The sequence below is a fragment of the Nematolebias whitei genome, chromosome 19 (assembly GCF_014905685.2).
Source record: "Nematolebias whitei isolate Nwh7 chromosome 19, NemWhi1, whole genome shotgun sequence".
Classification (NCBI taxonomy): Eukaryota; Metazoa; Chordata; class Actinopteri; order Cyprinodontiformes; family Rivulidae; genus Nematolebias; species Nematolebias whitei.
The window spans coordinates 28,646,997-28,662,810 of NC_056516.1; the positions used below are offsets into that span (position 1 = coordinate 28,646,997).

The 15,814-nt window shown below is 36.4% G+C and overlaps 1 protein-coding gene across 1 annotated transcript; it reads left to right on the plus strand.

The window, feature by feature from the left end:
• Positions 1–4,405: 4,405 nt before the first annotated feature.
• On the plus strand, positions 4,406–15,039 carry LOC119425456 (kelch-like protein 10). The gene is made up of 5 exons (XM_037692985.1): positions 4,406–4,557; positions 6,214–6,697; positions 10,801–11,418; positions 12,041–12,190; positions 14,704–15,039. Exons 1-5 carry the CDS (start codon positions 4,406–4,408, stop codon positions 15,037–15,039), a joined length of 1,740 nt encoding a protein of 579 aa, XP_037548913.1.
• The last annotated feature ends 775 nt before the right edge of the window (positions 15,040–15,814 follow it).

Genomic DNA, 15,814 nt, shown 5'->3' on the forward strand with positions numbered 1-15,814 from the left:
TTACAATCTATGGCAGTTGTTATCTTTATTTATCCCTTATGGATGTTAAAATTTCTGAGTATTCACAGACAGATTCATTATGTCATATTTATAACTGAGAGACACTCAGATGATTGTTCAGAGAGAATTATAGTAAAACATGAATATACTTGATTATTTCACACAGGAAGTGCACAAGAAATGAAGATGTGGGAGGGGAAAAAATGGCCAATATGACTGTATTTAGTTTTATGACATGAAATGGAATTTATGCAGTTTTTCCTGACTGATGTTGCATTTGAAGTCACAAAACTTGAAATGTCTGTAGATATAATTTTCAGGTAATCTTCCAGAGGAAGCACCTGAAAGTAAAACATCATATTTGTAGTTCTTGGCATTCAATGAAAAGCTTATGATTTTGCTGAATAATTTCAAATACACACTTGGTTTAACCTTAGGTCAAAAAAGTACAAATAAGCTAAATAAAACAACCAGATAATGTACTAAATGTGCAGCAGTTTGGGACTCAGACAAGGGTTTTTGCTGAGTTAGAACAGAAAAAAGCAGCTAGAATTCCCTTCACAGTGACAACTGTAGGAGGACAGCTTGGGGGGGTTTGGCAGAGGAGACCCAAGCAGACCTGAGAATTCAAGAAATAATTAGGGAGACGGCACTGACAGGTGTCCACTTAGACACTTGGCTGACAGCAGTGCCCCTGCAGGCACATCAGTTTCTGAAGCCCCCATCCAGGACTCAAACCCCCACCAGCCCCGCATGCACCGGCACACCAGTTGCCGAGGAGACATTCATGCACTGGTACTGGAGAACAAAATAACCCATTCATGTGCTTTTTAACATATAACTGTGATGTTGTTTGTTGGCACACCGGAACAAACAAAACGTGTTTTTAAGTGTTAAAACAATTTTCATTAATTCACTCACTGAGGGTAAGTGTACTAACACTAATTATTTTTAAAACATTGTTTTTTTCTACATTGTAATTGATACACAATAATCGTTTTTCTGTTTTTTTGCATTTTAACTACTTATGCATACTTTGTGCTATGTTAGCCATTAATATGTCAAAACAATCAGCTCAACATAGAAAATGATTGCTAGGACTGTTTTTGAACTTTAGTTAAAAATATTTCCCTATGGAAATACATTTAGGTCTCAATGTCTTCTAAAGACGCTGTTTTCCTTGAACTCTACTTTAGCAAACTTGCTCAGTTTTTGCTCTCCTGATAATCAATCAGGCTATTGTTAACCTTAACACAACTATTTTGAGGATTCTTGGGAAATTTTGACAGGAATCATACAATGTTCCGATACACTGTCTCTCATATAGTCGTAGAATATGGGTTTCTCTGACATAAATTGCACAGATTTGTATTAAAAGTGGGAAAGTTACCTTTAAACTCAACCAAATAGTTGTTTAGCATGTGAGAATAATATCTAAACAACCAACAATGTGTGCTAATGCTATGCCTAATACATGTAGCTGTAGACAACACGTCTAAATGCCCTCCATCATGGTGGTATAAAACAGTCTGGATAGGTTCAATATGATATTATAACCGTTTCCATTCAATTCAGCCTTTATATACACTAGTCCCTCATTTATTGCAGGTGTTAGGTTCCAAATCCCCCCACAATAAGTGAAAACCCACAAAGTAGCAACATTATATTTATTTTAGTATTTATATATATTTTAAGGCTTTAGAAATCCTTCCCACAATCTTGCAATGTTCTAAACTCTTAAATCTATATCATTTTAACAACTTAAGTACAGTACTGTATATGTAGCTTCTAAATTTTACTCACCAGGCTCTGCAGAACAGAAGCGGTTCTCGTTCCGGTCCGACTTTGTTCTGCTCTGACTCGGTTCCTTTCTGCAGACTTGCCCTGCAGCAACAAAGCCCACAATCAACGTTCCAAACTCTTAAACCTACTAATTTAACAATATACTTACTGTATATGTACAGTAGCTTCTAAATTTTACGTACCAGCGCATCCCTGCTCGGAGGTCCACGTGGGCTGGTTGAAAGAGATGAAGAACGTGCCGGTGGGCTCTGGATGGAGCACTGGACCTTTGGTGCACGTTCCTGCTTGGAGGTCCATGTGGGCAGGCTACCATCTCTCAAAATTCACCGATGGTCTGGGGGTCTAGTTCTGGTCCAGTTTGCTGGGTTCCATGTGGTTTCTCTGCATCCGCTGGGCGCCAAAGTCACTGTAATAAGTGCCCAACTTTTTCCAATCAGATTAAAACTTTCCCTCTAGTTTTACAACAAAAGGAAACGGGGCTTCTGGGTGGGGCCCTGTTGGCTTCTGGGAAATGTAGTCAATTCAATTCAAAAATACTTTATTAATCCCATAGGGAAATTATATAAGGAAAATATATATTTCCCTTATATCTATATAAGGGAAATTATATAGTCGTTATGAGCGGGAAGTATAGGCTTATTGAGAGAAAATTACAAAATGAATAGTGTTTTGAAAAATCATAATGTACGATCAGGTATTTCAAAGCATTTTGTAAAAGATGACAAGAAAATCTATGATCAAAATGAAATAGTAAATTAATTCATTGAATATTATGTGAATGTTGGCCCAAGTCTTGCAGCTAAAATATCAAACGTAAATAATGATGTGAGTCATACAGTCATGGGTTGTGCCAACAGCATTTTTCTTGGTGACATTGATAAAGAAGAAATTCTGAGTATTGTAAAAAAAATCTTGCAGATAAAAGATCAAAAGACTGGATGGACATGGACATGATGTTTGTAAAGGATATAATGAGTTATGTTATTGAACCATTTACATATATATGTAAATTATCGTTTTCAACAGGAAAATGTCCAGAAAATATGAAAATAGCAAAGACAGTTCCTTTTTATAAGAATAGTGTGAAATGTGTGTTCACTAATTACAGACCAATATTCTTGTTGCCACAATTTTCAAAAATATTAGAGAAATTATTTGTAACCAGATTAGATCAATTTATAGAAAAATATAATATTTTTAGTAATAGTCAATATGGGTTTAGAGCAAATAATTCAACATCAATGGCTCTCATGGAACTAATAGAAGAAATAATAACTGCTCTTGATCAAAAACAGTATTGTGTTAGTGTTTTTGTTGATTTTAAAAAGGCCTTTGACACTAGTGACCACGCCATTCTCCTTGAACAACTGAATTAATATGACATTAGAGGATTAGCACTAAATTTGTACAGGTAAAAGATGTAAGATTTGAATTTTGTGTTAATGGATGTGGAGTTCCTCAGGGCTCTGTGTTGGGACCAAAGTTGTTTATTTTGTATGTGAATGATCTTGTTGATGTGTCGGGGCTTTTGAAGTGTGTTTTATTTGCAGATGATACCACATTTTTTGGTTCGGGTGAAGATATTGAACAGATGTTAGAGATGATACAGGCAGAATTCGTAAAAATACAAACTCGGTTCCAACTTAATAAGTTATTAAATTTGGAGAAAACAAACTACATGATATTTAGCAATAGAAATAAAATGATCGAAGTCCCATTTAAAACTGACAGTAATGAAATTCATAGAGTTAATGAAATAAAGTTTTTGGGTGTCGTTAGTGATGAGAAGCTGACATGGAAACCTCATGTAAATTACTTAAGAATAAAAACAGCAAAATCAATTGAAGTAAAAGAGTTTCTGAATGACAAAGCTTTGTATGTACTGTATAATATAATGATTGTTCCATATTTAATATTATGTATTGAAGTTTGGGGAAAATCATGCAAAACAATTACAAACCCTATTTTCATTTTTACAAAAAAAGAGCTATAAGAATTATTAGTAGGAAGTGCTATGGTCACCCAATAAATATATTATTTCATCAATTGAAATTATAAAAAATTTATGATTTGGTTGAATATAGTATTTTACAAGTTATGTATAAAGCTCATCAAAAATATTACCCCCAAATATTCAGTTAAAATTTGTTAAAAAAAAAAAAAGAGTCAATATAAACTTAAGGGAATGGAAATGTTTTTAAAACCTCCTTTTAGAACCAGTCTGAAGGAGCTGCGTTGTAATTCAGGGAATAGGATTGTGGAATTGCCCTGATATCGCCATAACATTTTTCTAAAACAATTTTTATGTTTAAAAAGATGATTAAATTAAAATTGTTAGGAAAGTATGATACCATGAAGAATGCCTGATGTTTTTTGTTTTCGCTCTGGGGATTGTTCAAGCCTGAGTTGTTGCTGCAGAATGGGATTGTTAAATGTAAATCCAAAATGGAACTTTAATTTCACTGGTCGTTTTCATTCTAGGAACGTCATTACCATCAATAAGAGGCTGTAAGTGTTCGCTCACTCTATAGCTGGCCTGAACGGAAGCCACATTCAATTAGAAACAAATAAGAAAAAAAAATTCAAATTGCCAAATTTCAAGATGAGTGGACAAGGCCAGCCTTCCAACCAAGTGAGCTCGGTGTACAATGAACTCCGTATGGAGGGAACACTTACTGACGCAGTACTCAAGGTGGGGGATGATGAGTTTCCAGTCCACAAGATTATCCTCTGTAACGTTACATCATACTTCCGGTGAGTTGATCTTAGGATTTGAATTGTGAAACTGATTAAATTACATTGCTTTAGTGAGCAGATATGCATTTTTTGTGTTGTTAAAATATTTGAGTATAAGAATCAATAGTTTCAATATTTAAAGGACAGGGCAATGCTGAGTCACCATTGTTTTATTTTAGTTTATTTTTCTGAAACAGGTTTGTCTCGTAAATATATTTAATAACCATAAAACAAGATTTTGAGTGAGTGATTTAAAAAGAACACTTAAGGAACTCCAGATTGAAAAATAATTAAATCTAACGTAAAGCTTGAGATGGTCTTTTGTTCTCCAGATCCAGATGCCTTAATCAGTAACCACTACTAACTACTAAAAGAGTTAAGATTCTAGTTTTAGTTTTTTTCTACCTCACAACAGTCAGCTACAGCACATATTAATAATTTTGTCTAATCTGACGCAGGCCAGATAAGCGCCCAAGGTTAGCACAGTGCATAAACTGACAAATACTGACATAAACTGACAATTCATCTGTCTGTGATTTTATGTTGATGGTTTTACTATAAAAATTCAACAGACCCTAAAATTTAATTAGACACTGAACATTAATAAATCATGTGGAGAGATCTCAGAAAGCCCAACGTTTGAAAAAAAAAAAAAAAAAGAAAGAAAGAAAGAAAACAAAAAGCCAGCTAAGATTCAAATATATGTTTTAGGTTGCCGAAAATTTGTTGTGTTCAATTTTCAGTTTTTTTTCATTTATTTTTTTTACTTTAAACATTTTGCTATGATGCTGTTTCTTTTAGCATTTGGTTACAGTTTTGTTCCTGTTAGGTTATGGCTATTGTTTTGCTCTTTATAGTATTTAGCTATCATTTTACTCCTGTAAGCTTACAGCTATCACTCTGCTCTGTTTAGTGCTTGGTTATCATTTTGCACCTGTTAGCTTATATTTATTGTATGCCTTTTTTTTTTTCTTTTTTTTTTTTAGCATTTAGCCAGTATTTGCACCAGTTAGCTCATGGCTTTTTTTTTTTTTTTTTTAGCATTTGGCTTTTATTTGCACCTGTTAGCTTACGACTCTCATCTGCTTTTTTAGCACTTGGCTATCCTTTGCACCTGTTAGCTTATAGCTATTGTTAGTGTTTTATTATTTTTTTTGCATTTGGCTTTTATTTGCACCTTTTAGCTTACAGCTATCATTTGCCATTTTTCTTTCTTTTTTTTTAGCATTTTGCTATTATTTGTGCCAGTTGGCTTATCGCTATTGTTAGCTTTTTTTTTTTTTAGCATTTGGCTATTTACACCCGTTAGCTTACAACTATCTTTTTTTTTTTTTTTTTTTATCATTTAGCTATTCTTTGCACCTTTTATTGCTAATGTTTAGACTTTTAAAGAAGTTTGCGTTTATTTTGCACATGTTAGCTTATAAGGATCATTTTGCTTTCTAGCTCTTGTTAGCATTTGTCTTAGCTAATGTTTTGCTTCTTTCAGCTTCTGCTTGGCTCTTCTAAGTTTCTGTTCTTCTTGTTTCCATTTTAACAACCAAGTTTCAGCTTCTTCTTCTGCAAACTTAAACAAGGTTACTCAGCATTCGCACTGATTTTCTGGTTGCATCTGTTTTCAAAGTGCTAACAATGGAGAAAATGAGATTATTCATCATGCGTTTATTTTTTCAGAGCTTTATTCACAAGGTGGTCCAAACAAGAGCAAACAATTTACTCCATAGAAGGCATGTGTCCCGACACCATGCGGCTGATCCTGGACTATGTGTACACAGGCTCTTTGCCCATCACGGAGAACAACGTGCAGGAAATTCTGCTTGCGGCCGATCAGTTCAACATACTGGAGGTCATAGAGGCCTGCTCCAACTTCCTCATAGAGCTGCTGCAACTAAACAACTGCATCAGCATCTGGAAGTTCACCAATGTGTGTTTTCACACTGAGCTGCGCTGCAAGGCCTTTCGCTACATCCTCGAGCACTTTGAGAAGGTGTGTCTTTGTGACGAATTCCTGCTGCTTTCTGTGGAGGAACTAATTGATATCATCAAGCAAGACAACCTCAATGTGCGACAAGAGAACATCGTTTTTGAAGCCATTCTTAGATGGATTGACCACACTCCTGAAGAACGAGAGAGGCACTTCCACATTCTCTTGAAGAAGGTATGATCACTGTTATGACTAAATTTAGTTTGTCATTCACACTACCAGCTTGAAGTTTGTGCTGTACTGTAAAGCTGCATTTGTCAAGTTAAAATTAGAATGAATGTCTGCTGACTTTAGGGGGTTTGATGTCCGCAGTTCAGTTTCACCTTTTGAAATTATCTCTATACACTCTGGTGTCGTAAACAGATAAGTGAAACAACTGGACCTAATCTATCAGAAACAACATTTCACTGCTTTTTTCCCCCTCCCTTGAAAGCAGATGAAAACTTATTTTGGAGGGAATCGGTGTGGGTAATTAAACCAAGAGTTTAGCGCAGCCTGTTAGCAAAGAACAAAACAAAATGCCTGAAAATGTACAACAAATCTGGTGGGAGACAAGTTTTAAGAAGGGAAACAAGTGCCTGGACTTGATAACAAGCAGTTTTGGTGCACTACTGAAATTTTAGGCATAAAAAGCAGGATTGTGGTCAACCCTTATTTAATGGTGCCAAGTCCATGTTTGTAAATTTGTTTTTCACCATTTAAAACTGAGAAACACAAACCAGTGAGCTACAATGGATAAAATGTCCTCATATTACTACAACCCCTATTCCCAAAAAGGTGGGATGTTGTGTAACTTGTAAATAAAAACAGAAGACAAGGATATGCAAATATATTTTATGAAAATATACTATTTTTATATAAATAATGCTATGTTTTATTTTCAAAATAATAGTAAATATATCAAAATGTTTAAAGTAAGAAATTGTACAGTTTTAGGGGAAAAGTAGGTCATTCTGAATGGCTGAATCTCTTAGAAGTAAAGATGGGTTCACTGCTTCTACAAAGTGTGGAATAATTTCAGAACATCGTTCTTAATAGAACATTATGTTCTGTTTTTTTATTCATATTTTACTCATGTTACAAGTTTTGTGGAATTTGGAAGACAGTATATGAAAACTGCATTGCAACTGATGTATTTGGGAATGACATTGTTGTGTAGGTTAAATTTGTTTCGATCTAAAGAGTTGGTCTATAAAACCTAAAGCCTCAACTCCCTGCACTCTTTTGCTACAAAATAGCCCCTATATACCCCTCTGCTTTATTTGAAGTTAGTTCAGTGGTGCCAAATCCTGGTCCACAAAGGCCGTCATACTGTATGTGTTAGAAGTTTCTCTGCTCCAACACACCTGGTTTGAATCTATGGGTGATTAACAGGTTTCTGTAGAACATGAAGAGGTCATTTAAGCATTGAATCCAGTGTGTTAGAGCAGGGACGCAAGTAAAACATGCAGGATGGCAGCCTTCAAGGACCAGGATTGGACAGCCCGGAGTTAGTTTTTGTACAAAAGTTATGAACATATAATACCTTACCATACATATATATATATATATATATATATATATATATATATATATCTTCCGATCTACGTACATATAATGTTTCTAAACTCTAAACGCTCTAAAAGAGCACAGAATGTCATGATTTCAGCTCTCTGCCTCCTCTGCTCTTTGCCACCTGCAAGCGCTCTTGGCCACGCCCACTTCTCAGAGAACAGCTGATCAGCTGTTCAACTGTAGCAGGAAGTTTATCCTGCAGCAGTAAGGGCTACACAAATCAGCAGGAGGAAGCTTTTCATGTTTCTCTGGGCTGCACAAACGTGCAGCAGGTGCTAAATAATTTGAAATAATTTATTTTAAATAAAAATTTCATGCCGATCGTGCGGCTCATCCATCAGTCAGCCAATTGTGTGTTCTGTCCAATCTTATTTTGAAAAACTGCGTTAGAGCGAATCTGCAATAAACGAACCGCGAAGTAGCGAGGGATTACTGTATGGACACATATTTATATATATATATATATATATAATGACATGCTTCTTAGTGCTGAAGGGTAAATTCTTCCACACTACTTTTTTTTTTTTTCCTTTTTGCTTCTGAATAATTCACTTCACTCCAACATCAGTTTCAATTTTATGGTTGCAGCATAAAGTGACACCTGAAAATCTTGACCACAACTCTGTGACTTGAATAGCAGCATCTCACAGTGTTGATAGGCAGATCCATCTCTTGCAAGTCACTCCTGGTTCTAAAAAACTATGATAGCAAAGACTAAATAACAATCTTAAGGATTTAAAATGATATCCGCAAACCTACTGAGCAGCATTGCGGTGGCTGTATCTTTTAAATCCTCTCTGTCACTCAGTGGAAGCTCAGTGGAGTGACAGAGAGAAGCTCAGACAGATCTGTTTGCTAGCTGGGAGCAATGCTTATCTCCTTATAGTGTCACTAGGGGCTGCAAGCCTGAATGTTTTTCCTCCGAGACAAACTTTCTCACTTTTCTGTCTTTACTCACACTTGTGATTTTCTAGCTATACTGGGGACATGCTTTTTGATTACATGGAATAAATCATTGGATTTTTTTTAGGAATAAGCCTAAAACAAAACCTATTTTTTCCTTGCATTTTGCTTACCATAAAAAAAAAAAAAAATGTGCTGTCATTTTTGAAGACGTTCATTTATAAATTTGAACAGTAAACACTGAGGTTTAATTGTGTTTAAAATGCTAAGACATGAGTTAAACAGTTTGGATACTTGGCGTTCATCACTGCAGCTCGTAAAGTTATATTTACAGATATCGCCTTTAATCTCAAAACTTCCATTTCTTTCTAAAATCCTGGAGAAAATAGATTTTATTCAATTAAATGTGTTTTTGAATGAGAAAGGAATTTTTGATATCTTTCAGTCTGGTTTTAAATAATTACACAGCACCGAAATAGCTTTAGTAAGTGTTATAATGGTATTATTTTAGCAAATGGTCAGTTTGTGATACTTGTGCTACTGGACCTTATTGCTGCTTTTGATACTGTTGACCCCAGTATCCTTATATCACAGTTAGAACACTGGGTTGGGATTACTGGTGCAGCATTAGAATGGTTCCGTTCTTATCTGAGTGACAGGAGATTTTGTGTTAATGTTGGTAATATATTTTCTGCTTCAGCGCCTCTTTCCTGTGGGATTCTGCAGGGCTAGATTCTTGGACCCCTTCTGTTTTCACTGTATCTGCTCCCTTTGGGGTCTATCCTAAGGAAACGTGGCCTTTCATTATCATCGTTATGCTGATGATTGTCATATTATCTGCCCTTAAAACCCAGTAGTTCTTGCTCCATTCACCCTCTGTTAAAATGTTTTGCTATTCAGGCATGGATGGCTTAATTTTTTTAAAGTTTTAACGACCAGAAAACTGAAGTTACTGTGTTTAGCCCTAGCTCTACTGCTGTCCCTGTTACTGTAAACCTTGACTCTCTTCAGCCATATCTTAAGCAATCTGTTACAAATCTCAGGATGGTTTTAGACTCTGATTTAAAGTTGAACAAACTGCTCTGCAGAAAAGGATCTTCCAGTTAGGGCAGATAGCTAAGCTTAAGTCTGTGTTGACCAGATCTGACCTCGAAAAAATGTCCATGCCTTCATTACAACCTGACTATATTACTGTAACATGCTTAATGTTGCAGTCAGTCAGGTCTCCCTTTCACGTCTCCAACTTGTCCAAATGCTGCAGCTTGGTTCTTAACAGGAACTCATGGGTTTGAGCACTTTTTACCAGTTTTATCCTCCCTTCACTGGCTCCCAGTATGTAACAGAATAGATTAAAAAAAATTATCCTGATAACCTATAAGTGCCTTAATGGCCTTGCACACCTTATATCTCTCTAACCTACTTCAATCTTAAGTTTCTCCTTGGGCACTGAGATCATCTGACCAGCTGCTTTTGGTCGAAGCTCAGAGGAGCTTGTGCTTTTTCCAGTCGCAGCTCCTAAACTTTGGAACAATCTGCCCCAAAAACATTAGACAGGCCACTTCACTTCCTCCTTTTAAATCTTTTTTAAAAACACATCTGTTTTCACTGACTTTTAACACAGTGTGATTTTATTTAGTATTTTATTATTTTGTGTTTTAATGCTTTACTTTTGATGCTTTTAATTAAATTATTGTTTTATATTTAAATTCCTATCATTGAATTTTATTGTTAAGCACTTTGGTAACAGCTGCTGTTTTTAAATGTGCTTTATAAATAAATTTGACTTGACTTGACCTTGTTTTTTTTTTTTTTTGGTGTAGGTCCGACTAGCCCTGGTGGACATAACATACATCACGACCACCGTGATGACGAATGCACTTGTCCAGAGTAACGAAAGCTGCCTGTCCATCATCAATACCGCCATTAAGGCTATTAAACGGATCGTCACAAACAGGGCACCTTTACGTTCCATTTCTAACTCCATCGCCCGCCCTCGACTGCCTTCCACCATACTTCTGGCCATTGGCGGCTGGAGTGGTGGTGATCCAACAAACGGCATCGAAGCGTATAATATCCGAGCTGACCGTTGGACCAATGTGACAATTGATTGTGAGCGCCCTCGTGCCTATCATGGCACCACTTTCCTCAAAGGCTACATCTACTGTGTTGGTGGATTTGACAGGGTGGAGCATTTCAACAGTGTCCGCAGGTTTGACCCTGTCTTGCACACCTGGCACGAGGTATCACCCATGTACTACCGCCGCTGCTATGTGAGCGTGACTGTGCTGAATGGGTGCATCTACGCACTGGGAGGCTATGATGGACATAATCGACTCAACACAGCAGAGTACTATTGCCCTGAGATCAACCAGTGGAGCATAATTTCACCGATGCACGAGCAAAGGAGTGATGCGAGCTGCACAACCTTACAGAACAAGGTGGGTGGTTGTAAACAAGGGTGAAAATTGATGGACTAGATTGATGTTGTTAGTTTAGAGCTTCTGAAGTGGAGTTTTGTGGAAAGTTTATGAACAACTAAAATCTTATCTACTGCAGATAGCTCTCGGAATCACCTTCATTAAAAAAATGAAGTTAATTCTAACAGGACTTGCAAGCTCATGGCTAATGATTTACTTGAAGGTTTCATAGCAGTTCAATGTGAAAGCTTTTTATAACACATTATATCGTCCTCAGTTTTGCATTCTTTGCATTTGATGGTTATCTCAGCAGAAATTTTATATTTCAGCTGAAATAACCACAGGGCTAGACGTTTATTACGTAGAATTTTATGTAAATAACCATGCAATGCCAAAATGACAGTGATGTAAAGTTTTCTAAAATAACATTTGCGTAAACTATTATACAATAGAGGAATTTTAAGATTATCTCAATCCACTTATTTTCACTTATAACTCATTAGCCCATTTGTCTGGTCAGAAATATGTTTTTTTTTCTCTAAACTGTGGCCGTTCAAGGAACTATCTACAGCAGGTAAGATATGAACTGTTCAGAAACCCACTTCCAAATATCTATACTACTACTTTATTCTTTTGTCTTTAGGTTTATATTTGTGGTGGATTTAATGGACAGGAGTGCCTGGAAACAGCAGAGTTTTACAACCCAGAGACCAACCAGTGGACACTGATCGCCCCGATGAATAGCCCGCGCAGTGGGATAGGAGTTGTTGCGTATGGAGGCCATGTTTATGCAGTAAGTGCAGGAAATGCTGCTGACTTACAGGTTACATGTTTAAATTACACTGATTATGTTTTCATAAGCAGGACTTTTAAGCTGATCAGACTTGCTGAGAGGCTTGCCTGCATCAAGCCTAAAGATAATCAGATATATGTTGTAACCACAGCTAACTGATAATTTAATTGATTAACAAGATGGTGTCTATGATCAGCAACCACTTAGCTCCCCCAAAGACTTTGAGCTCGAAGAAATGTTTACCATATATGAAGGGAGTTACGTCTAGGAACCATTCATGAAAAATTGCTTACCGCACATAAATTAGCGCTATACTACAGGTGTGTCTAGACATAGCCGAAATTTGACACAAAGGAGAAATACATTTTTCCTGTTTCTTTTTACCAGAACATAGTTTTGAAATTACTAAATAATAAATCAAATTTACTCCAAAACAGGTCCAGATTCAACCCCAAAGTCTGTAAAGTCATTCTAATTATTATACAATACATTCACATGCAGTACATTATAAAATGTCAGTTAAATGTATCTAAGGATAGCTTACATATTTAACAGTGTTGGAAATCTTTTGCAACTGAGACATCTCTTTTGGTACCGTATTTTTTGGCTCATAAGTCACTATGTTTTGCATAATTTACATGACCTGCGACTTATAGGCTGAAGCGATGTATTTATGCATTTTTTTCTGATTTATAAACCAATTTTTGGCTGAGATATGAGCATTTTCATTCATTCTGACTGAAAAATAAATTAACAGTACCACTTTCAGTCACTTGATGGCTGCAGAGTAGTAGTAGCAGAAGGCATGATGTTGTATCATGTAATAGGTAAATGTGGCTATAATGACAAATTCAAAAAAGTTCAAGAAAAAACAACTGGACTTTATTTATTATACTTTATTATTTTTGTCTTGAACTTTTTTGAATTTACCATGTCCTGGATGACTGAGAATCTTCACCAGCTATTAAAGACACAATCGGCTTGCCATATTCTCCCCACCTTCATTCTGCTTGCTGCTTGGAGATCAGCTTAATTTTGCAGCACCGCCTCGGTGAAATTCAGCTAATTTGACCATTAAAATGCATTTATGAAGTAAAAGTTCAACTGAGACACTCCTTTGCTATAATTTTGAGCAAACAAATACAAATTATTTTAGGTGCTTTTCTTATTAAATTTCAAAGAAACAAGCAATATGCCTCCTTCTTTTTTCATCTCTGTCTGCACGCTCCCGGAGCACTGAGGCAGTGAATACTTTTGAAATACAGCTGATTTGACTGTCAAAGTGCATTTATTAAGCAAAAGTTAAACTGAGACACACCTTTATTATACTTTGTAATTACGAGCAAACAAATAATTGTTTTTAGGTGCTTTTCTTGTGAAATTTCGAAGAAATGTGGAGGCTCATCCCTCTGTGCGCGCCCGCCGCTTCCGCGTATTGGTTTTTGAAATATAGCTGATTTAACCGTCAAAGTGCATTTATCAGGCAAAAGGTAGACTGAGACACACCTTTACTATAATTTCAAGCAAACAAATAATTGTTTTTAAGTGTTAATCTTGTTCAATTCTTGTTAACGTCCTACGGTGCACGCTCCCGCGGCCACCATTTGGCAGCCTGTCGATTTTTGGCACAACACCGGCCCATATTTCCGGTTTGTCAGCAGTGACGCATAATAGATGCAACGTATACGGCGAAGTGACATATTTATGGATTTTTCCACTTTTTTAGACAAATTTGGACTGATGCGACTTATACTGTAGGGCAGTGCGACGCGTGTGGTGGAAGATACAGTGTATAAGATTTCCTTTTGTGATATCTTTTCCTGTACTTTTTTGCTATTTTCAGTGGTTGGGTTTGTCTCAAAGTCTCCTAATAAGTGGAATAATCCTCTGAGCATAGTGGAAATGCAGCTCAAAATAATAATAAAACACCTGCTTTAAAGAGATTTTTTTCCCATAAGGACTGAGGTTTAGTTTACAACACACATTTATGTGTAACAAAAATTTTAATGGAAACTTACAAACCACAAATAGAAATCTAGTAAAAGTACATTGAATAAAAAATAAAAATAAAATAACAAGGCGGGGTAGAACAAGCAGGAACAAAATCAGGCGGCATGACAATACACTGACAAGAAAAGAAAAAATAAATATAAATATTTCCGGGGCTAATTATTAGATCAAAGGTGGACAATTCTGTAACTTTTACACAATTCAACACAAAGTAGAAGTATAGGGTGAGCAAAGACGAGCTGATGTTAAATAAAACAGAAATTAAGATAGACCAAGAGTCACAACTTCTACAAAACATATGAAGTATATAGAAATCACGGCGAAAGCCACCAACACACACATTTCTCAAAACTACTGGTAAGCTGAACTGCCCATTTTAGAAAGAAAAAAAACTTTTCATCCAGACCTCGAGTCAAGTACTGGTTTATTTTAGGAAGAGGCTGAAAAACTGTCTCAACACATATTCAAACACGAGTAATTAGACTTTCATTTCTTTCTTTTAGGTTGGTGGTTTTGATGGCAACAGCCGCCAGCAGTCTGTTGAGGCCTACGACCCACAGACCAATAGCTGGCGCTATGTGGCCTCCATGATCACCCCCCGCAGTAACTTTGGAATTGAAATAGTTGAAGATCGCCTCTATGTCATCGGGGGCTTCAACGGTTTCACCACCACCTACAACGTCGAGTACTACAGCCATGAAAACAACGTGTGGAGTTCGGCCTGTAATATGGAGATCTTCCGCAGTGCCGTCAGCTGTTGTGTGATCGCTGGACTCCCCAACATGGCTGAGTACGTGACCTCTAACCCCCAGCTGCAGGAAGTAGAGATGGAGGATTGAAACTCCTAAATCCTCACCATCTGGGATTTTACATGACTGCAACGAAAAATAAATAATAAAAACCTAAACGCCTCAAATGACTGTTTAGCACAGCATTTTTCCACAGACGTCTACATATTTGTGTTTGTGGGTCTTCAAGCTGCAGTTGAAGTGGAGTACATTAGTAAAAGCTTAAGACATACGGCACCAAAGAGCAATTTGCAGGTAAAATAATGTCTGGATTATTTATCTATGATTTAGGCTTTTCAAAAAATATATACTTTTGCACATTAGAGTCAGTATGCTGATAAAAAATAGAAAAAGGGTTTAATACCTACATTTAAACCACAGTACATTATTGTCATTCTATTATATGACAAGAAAGCCTCGTCATCCTTTTGCTTCTGTTAACTCGGTGTACATGATTTACTTGATTCATTCAACCTTCATTTATACAGGTTAGTCCCACTGAGCCTCGGGGACTCATTTACAAGAGAGGCCTGAATGATCATACAGCAAACTGTCTCTTTTTGATGGTTCAGTGACCGTCTAAAAACAGCTGTATGGAGCAAACGACTGTGAACCAGAAAGCATTGGAAAAAGCTAGCATGAGCACACAGTTGAGAATGTAATTGAATCAGAACCTTAGACAGAAAAAGAAAGTTTCCTTTCAGTCTGTTCATTTACATTCTGCCTTCTGCAACAAAAGCAAGAATTGACTCACGCATTGGTTTTACATATGATATATATAATCCCAACTAATAGAGATTACTGCTGTTTCTTAGACATTTTTACA